General features: G+C 39.3%; 1 protein-coding gene and 2 long non-coding RNA genes across 3 annotated transcripts; 1 reads left to right on the forward strand and 2 right to left on the reverse strand.

Moving 5' to 3' along the window:
- Nucleotides 1-6764: 6764 nt before the first annotated feature.
- LOC306831832 (uncharacterized protein) lies at nucleotides 6765-9607 on the reverse strand. Its single transcript, XM_079356081.1, has 7 exons — nucleotides 9275-9607; nucleotides 8965-9184; nucleotides 8587-8673; nucleotides 8275-8495; nucleotides 7854-7997; nucleotides 7452-7561; nucleotides 6765-7319 (listed from the first exon to the last, which is right to left on the reverse strand). Exons 1-5 carry the CDS (start codon nucleotides 9407-9409, stop codon nucleotides 7938-7940), a joined length of 723 nt encoding a protein of 240 aa, XP_079212207.1. The 5' UTR covers nucleotides 9410-9607; the 3' UTR covers nucleotides 6765-7319; nucleotides 7452-7561; nucleotides 7854-7937.
- Nucleotides 9608-9613: 6 nt separating this feature from the next.
- On the reverse strand, nucleotides 9614-10885 carry LOC306831833. The gene is made up of 3 exons (XR_013780130.1): nucleotides 10736-10885; nucleotides 9826-9950; nucleotides 9614-9682 (listed from the first exon to the last, which is right to left on the reverse strand). It is a non-coding gene; the product is annotated as an uncharacterized lncRNA (long non-coding RNA).
- A 503-nt stretch (nucleotides 10886-11388) lies between these two features.
- LOC306831956 lies at nucleotides 11389-12468 on the forward strand. The gene is made up of 3 exons (XR_013780155.1): nucleotides 11389-11489; nucleotides 12030-12152; nucleotides 12421-12468. It is a non-coding gene; the product is annotated as an uncharacterized lncRNA (long non-coding RNA).
- The last annotated feature ends 405 nt before the right edge of the window (nucleotides 12469-12873 follow it).

Genomic DNA, 12873 nt, shown 5'->3' on the forward strand with positions numbered 1-12873 from the left:
GGGTCGCCGGTTCAAGTCCCGGCACGGACCAAGTCCGGAAACTGGTCTGGTAGCTGGAGAGGTGCCAGTCCATTTCCTGAGCACTGCCGAGGTGCCCCTGAGCAAGGCACCGAACCCCAAAACTGCTCTGGAGCGCTCGCTGTGGGCAGCCCCCTCACTCTGAGACCTCTCCATTAATGCATGTCACTAGAACCCTGTTTGTGCATGAGTGTGTATCTCGGCCTATGTGTGTGTGTTAGACAGAGTGTAAAAACCGAATTTCCCCTCGTGGGATTAATAAAGTGTAAATTATTATTATTATTATTCAGTCAGACTGCAGTGGGAATCCTGTGCGTAGATGAGGAACATCATCAGCTGAACCCATCCAGAGTGGGCATAATCTTGGAAGGAAATGTTGTCATGAATGAACTGTCCAACCTGCCTCAGGCCTTCTGCATCCTTTTTGGACTGATTTATGCCCTTCACCTGGACTACCCAAAGTCCATGAAGTACACTTTCCACTTTGTCCAGCAAGTGCTACTGAACCTGGGTAAAAGTGAGCTGGCACCAAAAATTCAAACACTGAAAAATCTGCTTACCTTGTATGTTCCAGGTAGGCATTTTATGACATGTTTATGTTTGCTGTTGTGCACTCTTTGCATTGTAAGTTTTAAAGTTTCTTAACAGTTGCGTCAGAAGGGCAGGTCCCATCATTTATACTGTCGTGGAAAATTCTCCTTTTACGAGGTGGAGAGTTGCTAATTCTCAAAAGAAGAACTTCACGGTGGCGCTTGAATCAGATCTCTTTTAATACGTGCAGCACGGAGGAGAGGCCAGAGCATCTTCTCTCGAACCTTTACATTACAAGTCCTTTTATACAATACAGAGAGATATGGGGAGGTGACCTTACACTTAACAAATGGTGATCTTACATTACAATGGTTGTTTAAAGTTTAGTGTATTCTGTCTGTCTGGAGACAGTGACTCTGTGATAATCAAATAACATTTACATTCGTATGGTACTGTCTGCGAAAGAGGAGGCCCTCCTGTGGCTCTCTGACACCTCTGTTCAGAGATGTCTCCTGAGAGTCTAGGTAATTTCCCACAATACTTGTTCAAGATGTCTAGTTTCTACTTGAACGGAGAGCCGTTACACATAATGCTGTATCTTAACAAAAGTCTTCACAAATCCACTGAAAAATTACAGACCGAGATGGGTTGGTAGTGATTAACCCATTTAAAAAAAAAAATAAAAAAAAAATGGTGCGACATAACTTGTTTTACCTTTTTTAAGTTTTTTATGTGAAGTAAAACCCAGTGCTGGGAAGTTTTATTCAGTACTGACTATTACTGCTCGCATGCCGAAGTGCACCTGTTAAAACAGGCATTCAATGTTCACGTTTGTAACTTACTTACTTACGTTTGTGAAAAACATTCTTCTGTTGCAAATTACATTTTTCCACTGTTTAAAAAATGGAAATAAAAAGAATGTACTTCTGTATTTAGTGTTTTGATGTTTTCTTTATTTAGTTTTCTGGGTTAATTAAACAAATATAATCATAAATGTACTTTAAGGTATTAAGTGGAGTAATTGGACAAAGCAATGTGTAGTGTAATCACTAAAAAAAATGTTATTACTGATGATTTTAAGTTAAATCAACTTGGCATTAAGTGTATTGAACTTAAAAAACTAAGTGTAATCAGTGTGCAAAGCAGTTGATACTACAGATGATTTTAAGTTAAGTCAACTTGGTATTCAGTGTATTGAATTCAAGCTTTTAAGTTAAATGCACTCAAGCTTCAAGTCCATTGTACTTTCTTTTTTAAGGCAACCGGTTTCCTCGGATTTTTTAAGTAGACTCAACTGAAATGGGTTTACAGTGCAGTATAATAAATATTTTTCTTTAGATGTGTGGTTTGTTTAAATTGTGTTTCAAATGTGTGTGTGTGTGTTTCTATTCTCTGATCTGCAGAAGATGGGATTGATGCCAGACAAGAATGCATCCTTAAGGGACTGTGTGTCTACCTTAACGAGGATCCAGAGAAGCTGGTGAAGGAATACAAGGTATGTTAATTTACATATCATAATTTACATCCTCTCCCTCCCCGTCCTCTCCCTCTTCCCCACCGTCCTCCTCCTCGACCTCTCCCTCCTCTCCCTCGACCTCCCCGTCCTCTCCCTCCCCGTCCTCTCCCTCTCCCTCTCCCTCCTCCTCCTCCGACAGACAGACAGACAGACAGACAGACAGACAGACTTGTCTCGATAATACTTACTATAACAATCCGAACATGTTAGTAGCAAAACAAACACTTTCATTGGCATATTTTTTACACAAATCAAAATTACCCACACATCCCCGTTCAAACTTACTTCTGGTTTCAGGCATGAATGGTTCCTATCATTCAGTTGCACTGCCAGCCAATGCTAAATTCAGCCCTGGTTCAAAAGTCCTGATGTTATCCTTTAAAGTAGCAAAACGTCTGCCAAAAAGGGCTTTCAGTATGCTTTTCATATGCCCGGATGTCATATCTACAAAAAAATATTAAGTACAATGTATTTAAATTTGAAAATTTTGTTTCATTACTAAAAAAAATTAAGTATGTTCTACTGATCTGTAGAAAAAGTTGATTTTGTGAATAACTTTAAGTTTAATGCACTCAAATAATTAAGTTTAGCCCTAACCACAACCAGAAGGCCTCATGAAATTTACTGAAATTTTAAACCTGTGTTCTGTTGTTGCTTGTTAATTTATCTTTTTTCTGCCAAATATAAGTTTTAAAAAATCATATTGATTATTGAGTGTTTTTACATTAAAATCAGTTTCTTCTCTTCCAGTTTCGTATGTTTTAGGGCTCATCCTGCACTCAGGAGTATTTACTAGATTTGCACCCAGTACAAATGCTTACTTAGATTTTTATATCACACTGTGACTCTGAATTCACAGCCCCTGTAATCTAGTAGGCATGTGCAAGACCGACCACAGTGAACATCCTGTTTCAAACTCGTGTTTATAGTATAATGAGCTTTTATTTTGGAAACAACCGAAATCTTGTAATGTGTAGTGGTTATATAACTGGACTTATACGTGGTTTGCTATGTTTTATTTTTCAGGTGTTTCACGAGTTCAGCAGAGTGGTAGGGAAAAATCTTAGAGAGGACTTCTTTGAAGCTCTTGACCGTGTTTCCCCAAGCCTGATAAGCCTCTTCAAGAAGAAGAGAGGCCTGACCGGCAAGCTTTTGGCCGAGCTTTTACGTCAAGCAAAGGTAGGTTGTCTTTCAACTTCTTTATTATATAAGATGCATATGTAATTCTTTACATATCTAACACTATAACATAAACAACAGAAAATAGGCATTATTCTCAGGTTTCTTTTTTCAGACGAGTAATAGTAGGAGATGGTTTTTTTCAGTTGATGGTGGTTTTTCCCCGCTAGCTGGGCTACTGGGACGAGGGAGCATTCATGCTGTCCCACACCTGGGACTCTCTCCTCCAGAGACCATTGGACAGCGGGGGGCGCGGCCAGCCTGATAGACCTGTGAGATCCGTCAGGTTGACCACTCCTAGGAAGAACAACACATAAGGATACGTCACAGCGATCAGCTGACGCCTCTGAGAAAGACTGCAGATGACGGTCGAAACATGTCAAAGTAAAAAAACATCTACTATTACTCGTCTGAAAAGTACAGTTTTATTTGTTTTTCCCAAGTACAGTTTTAAGAACATAAATGTTATTGGGTGGGGGTAGCTTTTCTTTATCTTTTCCCTGGTACCTTTTTTGTCATCTCTTTATTCTTCTCCTTTCCTTTCCGCTCTTCTTTCCTGTCTTTTTTTCTGTACATTCTTAAGTGTCCTCCTTTTTCTTGAATCTCCTGTATCTTAACCTGTGCTTTGCTCCTCTCCTTTTTTGCTTCATATCTTCTCTTCTGTTCTTCTCATCTGTCCATCTTCTTCCTCCTTCATTTCCCTTCATATTGTGTCCTCTTGTCTGCCTAGCCAGGAAATTTCAAATGATGTTCTAAAAATTGTGGTGAAAGTTCTGGCATTTAATTGACAAATACATGTAAATATCTTCAGCTAACTTGTGTTCTTTTGAGTACATTTTAGACTACTGAGCCCACTGAGACCAGATGCATATGTGTTCGGGGCCTGCCAGTTATCTTGGGGGATGATCCCTCAGACTTCTTCAGGACCAACACAGTAAGTAACTTAATTTCAAATTGTATACAATATGGTTTGCTGGCTTTGTAGCTAGGGACAGTCCCAGTCATGCTGAAAAGATTGGGAGGGGGGGATAATTACTTAAAGTACAGTTTATATAGGATGAAGCTTAATGATTATGTTCTCTCCTGGTCCATCTCTCTCTTTCTTTGCTATGCTGTCGCTGACTAGGAATCATTCAGTCAGACTGCAGTGGGAATCCTGTGCGTAGATGAGGAACATCATCAGCTGAACCCATCCAGAGTGGGCATAATCTTGGAAGGAAATGTTGTCATGAATGAACTGTCCAACCTGCCTCAGGCCTTCTGCATCCTTTTTGGACTGATTTATGCCCTTCACCTGGACTACCCAAAGTCCATGAAGTACACTTTCCACTTTGTCCAGCAAGTGCTACTGAACCTGGGTAAAAGTGAGCTGGCACCAAAAATTCAAACACTGAAAAATCTGCTTACCTTGTAAGTTCCAGGTAGACATTTTATGACATGTTTGTTTGCTGTTGTGCACTCTTTGCATTGTAAGTTTTAAAGTTTCTTAACAGTTGCGTCAGAAGGGCAGGTCCCATCATTTATACTTGTTCAAGATGTCTAGTTTCTACTTGAACGGAGAGCCGTTACACATAATGCTGTATCTTAACAAAAGTCTTCACAAATCCACTGAAAAATTACAGACCGAGATGGGTTGGTAGTGATTAACCCATTTAAAAAAAAAAATGGTGCGACATAACTTGTTTTACCTTTTTTAAGTTTTTTATGTGAAGTAAAACCCAGTGCTGGGAAGTTTTATTCAGTACTGACTATTACTGCTCGCATGCCGAAGTGCACCTGTTAAAACAGGCATTCAATGTTCACGTTTGTAACTTACCGTAAATTCCGTACTATTGAGCGCACCTGGATATAAGCCGCACCGGCTAAAAATAAGTAAATAAATGTATTTGTACATATATAAGCCGCACTTGATTATAAGCCGCAGGTGTCCACGCTATAACAAGAGCTATTTACACAGACGTAGGCTACCGGTAACATCCGCAAATACTGTAGCGTCCGTACGGACGTTAAAGGACGACGAGAGCGTTCAAATAATAACTTTTAATAATCCGATCACTGTCGGCCGTGACCACGCCGTTTACAGCAGAGAGCAACACATAACTTTCCGTAACAATCCAACTCTCTCCCCCAGCGTTCTCTCATACAGCCACTCAACACGTCCTCGCTGGTGCATTCACTGACTCTCCACATAATCGGAATTATGAACACATTATCAACTACTGACTTTACAACATGAACCGTTACAATACGAAGCCTAGCCGACGGTGTCTGTAACACGGCTGATGAAAAAGATGACCGTAATATTTTTCACAAGAAAAAGTCCATCCATTCACTGCCTCAGAATGACTTCATTACTCACTTCCTCAGTCTCTGTTGTCGCTGTCAGTGTCATCTTAACGTGCAGCAGCTCTGTTAGCTTCTTTGACAGCCAGGTCGATCGCCTTTAACTTGAAAGCTACATCATATGTATTTCTCCGTGTGTTTTCCATCATGAGGGTGCGTGCATAAAGCGCAAAATGACTGATATTAAGATCCGACGTGACGAAGTCAAATGTTTTTGCGGCAGAAGCTCATTGTCCCCCATAAAAAATCCATGCATTAGCCGCACCGGAGTAGAAGCCGCAGTGCTCGAAGTGTGAGAAAAAAGTAGCGGCTTATAGTCCGGAATTTACGGTACTTACTTACGTTTGTGAAAAACATTCTTCTGTTGCAAATTACATTTTTCCACTGTTTAAAAAATGGAAATAAAAAGAATGTACTTCTGTATTTAGTGTTTTGATGTTTTCTTTATTTAGTTTTCTGGGTTAATTAAACAAATATAATCATAAATGTACTTTAAGGTATTAAGTGGAGTAATTGGACAAAGCAATGTGTAGTGTAATCACTAAAAAAAGTTATTACTGATGATTTTAAGTTAAATCAACTTGGCATTAAGTGTATTGAACTTAAAAAACTAAGTGTAATCAGTGTGCAAAGCAGTTGATACTACACTGCAAAAAGTCAGCTTTCAAAAACAAGAAAAAAAAATACAAAAATTAGGGGAATATTACTTAAAATAAGCAAAATTATCTGCCAACAGAACAAGAAAATTAGGCTCGTCAAGATTCTAAAAAACAAGTAAATATATCTAACCCGAATGAACCCAGAAATACCTTAAAATTGGTGATTTTTTACTAATAACAAGTGCATTTTTCTTGATACAAATAAAATATGAGACTTATTTTCTCAATATGTTGACAAATATTCTTAAATTAAGTAAATGCTAGTTCCACCATCTTGACATAATGCTATACACGAGGCATTACATTTCTTGAAACCAGCAAAGTTATACAAAAAACTATTGTACTTTTCTTGATTGAAAGACAATATTTAAGAATATTTTTCTCAATATGTAGGATCATTTTCTTGAATTGAGCCAAAAGCTGTGGAATTCATAAATAATATTAGTGCTTAATCATCAGTGATCCTGACAGTACTACAACAGGAAATGTCACTTACTTAAATGAAGACATGAATATAATTTCTTTTCACCTCTTTATTTAAGGTGCACTTGAACAGAACAAATCATCATAATTACTCACAATGTGTTCCTTTGAACAGTTTCAGCCAATCAAACAATTAATAACGGCAAAGATATGGCTGTTCATGGCTATGCAAACAGTACTGTAAAATGTATAACAATAAACATTTGACAGAGGAAAGTGCCGTACTAAACAAACCAGATGATCCAACATCTACTGGAAGTGGAGATCAATGTACAAGCCTACTCAGTGATGAACTTCCTCCACTCAGCCATACCTTTTTTGTATGAAGAAGTCATGTCTCTGTCATGAATGGCATCCATGAGGACTTCAGTCTGGAGTACAGAGAGGAGTGTGGCTAGGCACTTTGGGTATGTGAGGTGAAAGGTGTAATAGCATGCCATGATGTACATCACACTGTCAGAGATGTCCTCCTTTGGGAAGATCAGCACAGGCATGGTTCCAATGGCCAGAATGCAGTTGGTCTCGCAGACAATCACCACAGGGCTGGAGAGAGGTCTAGTCTGAAGAAAGGTGTTGGCGTCTTCTGCAGACTGAAACACAAATAGAAATATAATCCCAATAACAAATCACTGTTTAGACACTAGAGCCAAGTAGTAAAACATATGAAAAACTGTATACTGTAAAGTACATGAAAAACTGCCATACATGTATGAATTTCTTACCTTGAGGATGTGAAGCATAGCCTCACTTGCATGCCCTAACTTCTTGGGTGGAGCAACAGGTGATGGGAAGATGTCTGGCAAAGCTTTCATTGTGGCAATGGTCTGCTTAACTGTGAAAAACAAAACAGTGTAATTGTATTTACTGAAATCACTTGTTCAAAAAACAACAACATGGAAACAAAGAAAGAGCAACGTGTCAAGAAACATTAGTGAGTGTGGTTGGGAGAGACAGCAAGGAGCAGTGAGCTGTATGTGATAAAATTAATAAAGCACATGGTGGGAGTGGTGAGGATGGCTGACAAGTTATGTAAATAGTGAACACTTGGTGGATGTCTGACACCGAGTAGCACAAACAGCACTACTGTGGCCAGCCTATGGATTCTCTATCAAGTGTGTGATTACCTTTATCTGCCAGTGGAGGTCTCATGACTTTTTAGAAAACTCCATAAAACTGGATCTTCTCACAAAAGGTCCCCCAGCGGTTCTTCAGTTGGGTATGAATTGAGAGTTTCCTTGATCGAGGATCCGCTGCAGTTCATCCATTATCTACCACAGGAGGACAGATAGATAGAAAAATATCTTTTAAAATCTACATTCCAGTCAAAATCTAGCAAGTAAACTGTTTCTAGACCTATATGGAAGTGGAAATTATGGACTAACCTGCTTTATGAATTATGAAACAATTTGTGCAAAACAGAACTGGCAAATATCCACTTCCTTCATATTAAAAATGAAAAAATGGATAACATTTTATAATGTGCAAACTAATGACTTACTAGTTCACATTAAATATAAATCAGTGAAAATGATTTGATTTGCTTACATGATCCACTTCTCTGAAGCAGGGATATGCTTGAAGTATCTTGGTAGGCCTGTCCTGCTCCTTCATAACATCAGAGTTAATGTAAGCCCGTCTTGCTTGGTATTCGAGGTCCAACAGTTGGGCAACATCCTTCTTGTTGGGTCTGGGCCTGAATTTGTATAGCTCCTGCAGAACTTTGTAGTGTCTTGCCTGGTTCTGTGGGCTGTCAGTAGTTTCAGGCCCTATTGTTGAAATGAAATTACAAATGAAATCAAGATTTGTGTTTCTACCATTACAGTTTGAAGAAACATACAAATATTCAAAGTTACTTACTTTCAGATGAATAAAGTGTCAAGTCAACAGGAGTGTTCTCCCTCCTTCTCCTCTTTCCAGCTGAACCACCAGAACCAGAACCTGAGGCTGTTACCATGACAAAAATAAATTTGATAATTAATATTCATTTAAAATAAAGGTGAAGTAGCATGTTAGTGAGTTACAGACATTAGCCCATTTTAATCTTGTCAGTAAATGTTTACTGATTTATTAATAAATGTCTGAAGTAGCACACTTATTATAAATCTTATAGTTTTAAAGTGAGGTTCTAAGAGATATGAAATGTAATAAATTAAAATAAATAAATAAAGGAATTCTCTCTTGTCAATACTGATAGTAGTTGTAATACAAAAACACAGTCTCAATATGTGCTCTTACCATCCAACTGTTCAGCCTCTGGGGAACTGCCTCCAGACTGTGGTGATCTTTCCAAGATCAAAGTTGAAGCAATGGACCCACCTTCATCAGTGGATGACTCCAGGCTGCTGCTCTTGTTGCTGATGGCCCGTCGCCTCTTTCTCGAAGGAGTAGCTCCCCGTTTCCTTTTGGTGGGCGTCACATTCTGGACCCTTTTTAAAAGCTGCTTCTTCACAGATTCCTGACAAAAATACAGAGAGTAAGAATCACATTAATCAAAATTAAATCAAGCTATAAAAGCAGTGATCCTGAATAAAGCATATCCACCTACCCACTCAGCTCCACTGGCTGCAGATCTGTCCCGCAGCATTGGGTAGTACTCAATTAGACGCTTAGCCATTGCAGATAACTCACGGCTGCATGGACATTGGAAGTCATCCCCTGCGGCTCTCTTGATGGCAATCATGCTTGTTACTGTATTCCTTATTAAGCGACAGCGAAGCTCTTTGGAGAGTGTATAGTCACCTTCTTCTCCAGCACGCTGTTTTTCAAAGAAGGTGGTTCTTGACTGCTCCAGCTCCGTGTCTGTGTATACAACAAACTGAGGACTTACAAGCTGTACAGTTCTGCTGACACTGTCTCCTGGGGCTGAGAAGGATGAAGGGGTTGAGGTAGTGGGAGTAGAGGTGGCATCACAAGCTCCAGAGGTGCCTGGGCGCGGCTGGTCTAATTGTTCATACTGAAAAATATAAGCATTTATCTCACATAAACTTTAAGTGAATAATAGTGCACTAGAAACAACAACACAAAAAAGTAAATGTTTCACTGATGTTATAACACAGCATAGTTGAATATTCACACAATGTACAAATCTAATATCACCTCATTTTCACCATGTATGGTCCTCCAAATGGCCCTCCTCCTGAAAAAGTGCTCAGGCCCTGGAAAGAGGTCCCGCAAGTCCTCCTTGGAGAGACTGGAAAGCATTTCTGTGCTAACATTAGCAGCTGAAAAACACATACAATTACACTGTAAATATACGTTTTTTTGGTATAACCTGGTTGGCATGTCACAATCTGTATTTGAAAGGGTGAGAATGTACTGATGGCGGCAGCAGAGAAACTTCTGAAGCAGGAATATGAATGACATTTAATTTAAGTCGGCATGCAATTTCCAATAAAATCGCAAATGATTTTAGCACATCAACTAGTGCTTCTCATAAGTTACAGTGAGTATGGCCACCCACAATCTCCATCTTATGCTGAACTCAAGCCGGTTTCACGCCAAAAGCGCAGGCCGCCAGTGGCGGCAAACCCATTCGTTGTGTATGTGGTAACTGACGCAAGGGCGCACTGCTCTGCGCCTAATGGCAACTTGCGCTGAGTTACCACATACACAATGAATGGGTTTGCCGCTACTGGCGGCCTGCGCCTTTGGCATGAAACTGGCTTCTCTCTTTTGAGTGCACACATACCCAGCACTAACCGGTATGCTAGTTCCACACCCTCCCGCCATCGCCACATAGATACCGCAAAAACCATGCTAACATTAGCTAACAAAACAGGCCAAAGTTAAATTAAGCCAACTACCCACAATTTGTTTCTTCCATCAATTTCAGCCAATAAAACGATATAAAGAACATCAAAGAAACAACCGTTCATTCGACTATAAAAGTTTTTTTTACATTAACAAGGTCAGCAAGCTAACTGCTTTACAGTTAGCATTAGCACTTGTTAGCTAACCTTACAATTAGCTTAACTTGCAAAGACAGTCAAAAGCAAATGTACGTTACCTTTCAATACTGCATAGGTTGTCATATCCATCCCCGAAACAACACTTCCATCTTCTTCCATTTCCAGTCCGTTTCCAACAGTCCAACAGTCCAAATTTCCAACAGTCCAAGTTCATATAGCAGTTAGCCCTCTACAACTGACCGCCTTTGACCCGCAGCCCGCCACTGACCCCTTTGGGCGCATTTGGAATGTACCATGTGATAAAATGGGGGTGACGTATATGTTATAGATATTGTACGAAGGGAGAATTGTATTAACTGATGGAGTCATAATTTGAAATTCATGCATAATATTTAAAGATTTAGCAACCAGCCCCTCCAATAAATTACGTTATATATAATAATAAAAAGGAGCTTAATTCAGAGAACTCCCCTATGCTGACAGACAATGTGAACAGCCAACTTTTCAGTCAGGTAGTTTCCCCCCCATTTTCTTTCAGATATTACAGGAAAACTTCTACGTGTTTATGCTTTGGATATAATTTTCGAAAATTTCAAAATGGTTTGCCGCTGCGTTATCTGCCTCATTTTCATCACTTTTCTATTGAAACTTTTACTGAGCCACATCAATCGAATGCACAGCCGCAGTCCTGACTTCAGGTTGCTCTGTGGTATTGACGCTTGTACAGAGGAATATCGAGTGTACAACTCATTCTATCATCATGTAAAGAGAAGACACTCCCTGCATCTTATTGAAAGGACCAGACCAGGAGGTGAACAGCCACAGGAGAGCCAAGGACCGCCGCAGCAACAAGTGAGTAACTTTGCTAGAATTAGCCCTGTTTTTTTCATACATGACGTCCTTTTAGCTGTAGGACCCTCTGACTGACAGATGACTCGTTGCTTGAGCCAGCATATGAAATGAAACTATTGTTGACAAAGTGATAATTTACGATCGGAAGTTTTGTCTGTTTTATTTTGACATTTACCGGATGTTTTGTACGACTTGGACGAAGATTGACGATTGATGGCGGCGTAAAAAGTAGACTGCACAGGAAGTGAAACGCACAGACCATGGTGTACATTTCAAAATAAAATATAACGGAAAAAAACAACCTAAAATCATTAATCATGTGTTTGTCAACATTACCGTAAGTTCACATGCTGTCCTTCAGTCGGGTCCTAAAGCTAACAGGACGTTATATATGATGACATATTGATTATAGATCAGTTGGACTTGTATGCAAATTCACTGCTTGGTTCGTATAAAAAATATTCAATCTATAATGAAAATAAAATATGTCTGCGAAAATAAGTAAAATATGAAGTTTTTTTTTTTTTTTGTGTGACCCAGCACATCATCCAACCTGATCAACCTCCTCAGGATTCCAGCATCTCCAGTCACCAGCTTTGTACAGCTGACACAGATGAAGGGCAAATTGACATTAACCAGGACAGAGCTGCCACAGTACAAACAGTAAGTTACTCTACTGGTGACAATCTACTGAAATGGATGTATTGGTACAGTACAGTAATGTGTGACTTGACACCTAATTTATGAATGATAAGACAAAATGTTATATTTAAGGTAATATGTACTAGATGTAGTGAGCAAAGATGATTTAACATTCAAGTGACTATCTATAAGGACTATTTCTTCTGTGATTAACATTGTACTTTACGTGTTACTTTGAATGTCAGATTACGTTACATCAGGATACTGATTAAAATTTCCACTGTTTTAGGGTCTGACAACACAGGCCACTGCCTTTGTTATAAATACACGGGCCAAGAACCGTCTCTCACAGGTAAGATTTCTTTGTTGTATTTCTTTCAAAACAGACCACAGTTTTTTCATGTACAGTTACACAGTGTGTTGAACCAGTTATGTTTGATGGTCAATTTTCCTGCCTTGTTATCCAATTCACTACAGTCACACAAATATCATGAAGTTGTGTTGTGTTTTTTTGTAATTTTCAGAAAGGCATGAATGACATTGTTGCTGGTGTGCAGCAGTATCAGTCATCACTGGTGACAAACCTCAGGAGCCAGATCGAGCAGGTTCTAAAGAAGCATTTGGAATACACATCAGGAATACCAACCTTTTCAAACAATACACTTTGATCAAAATGTGATGGCGTATGAAGTTGAGGTTCCACATCTTGCACAGGCCACTGAGTTGGTGGATGCAGAGAAGC

This window comes from Symphodus melops (genome assembly GCF_947650265.1).
Source record: "Symphodus melops genome assembly, chromosome: 11".
Classification (NCBI taxonomy): domain Eukaryota; kingdom Metazoa; phylum Chordata; class Actinopteri; order Labriformes; family Labridae; genus Symphodus; species Symphodus melops.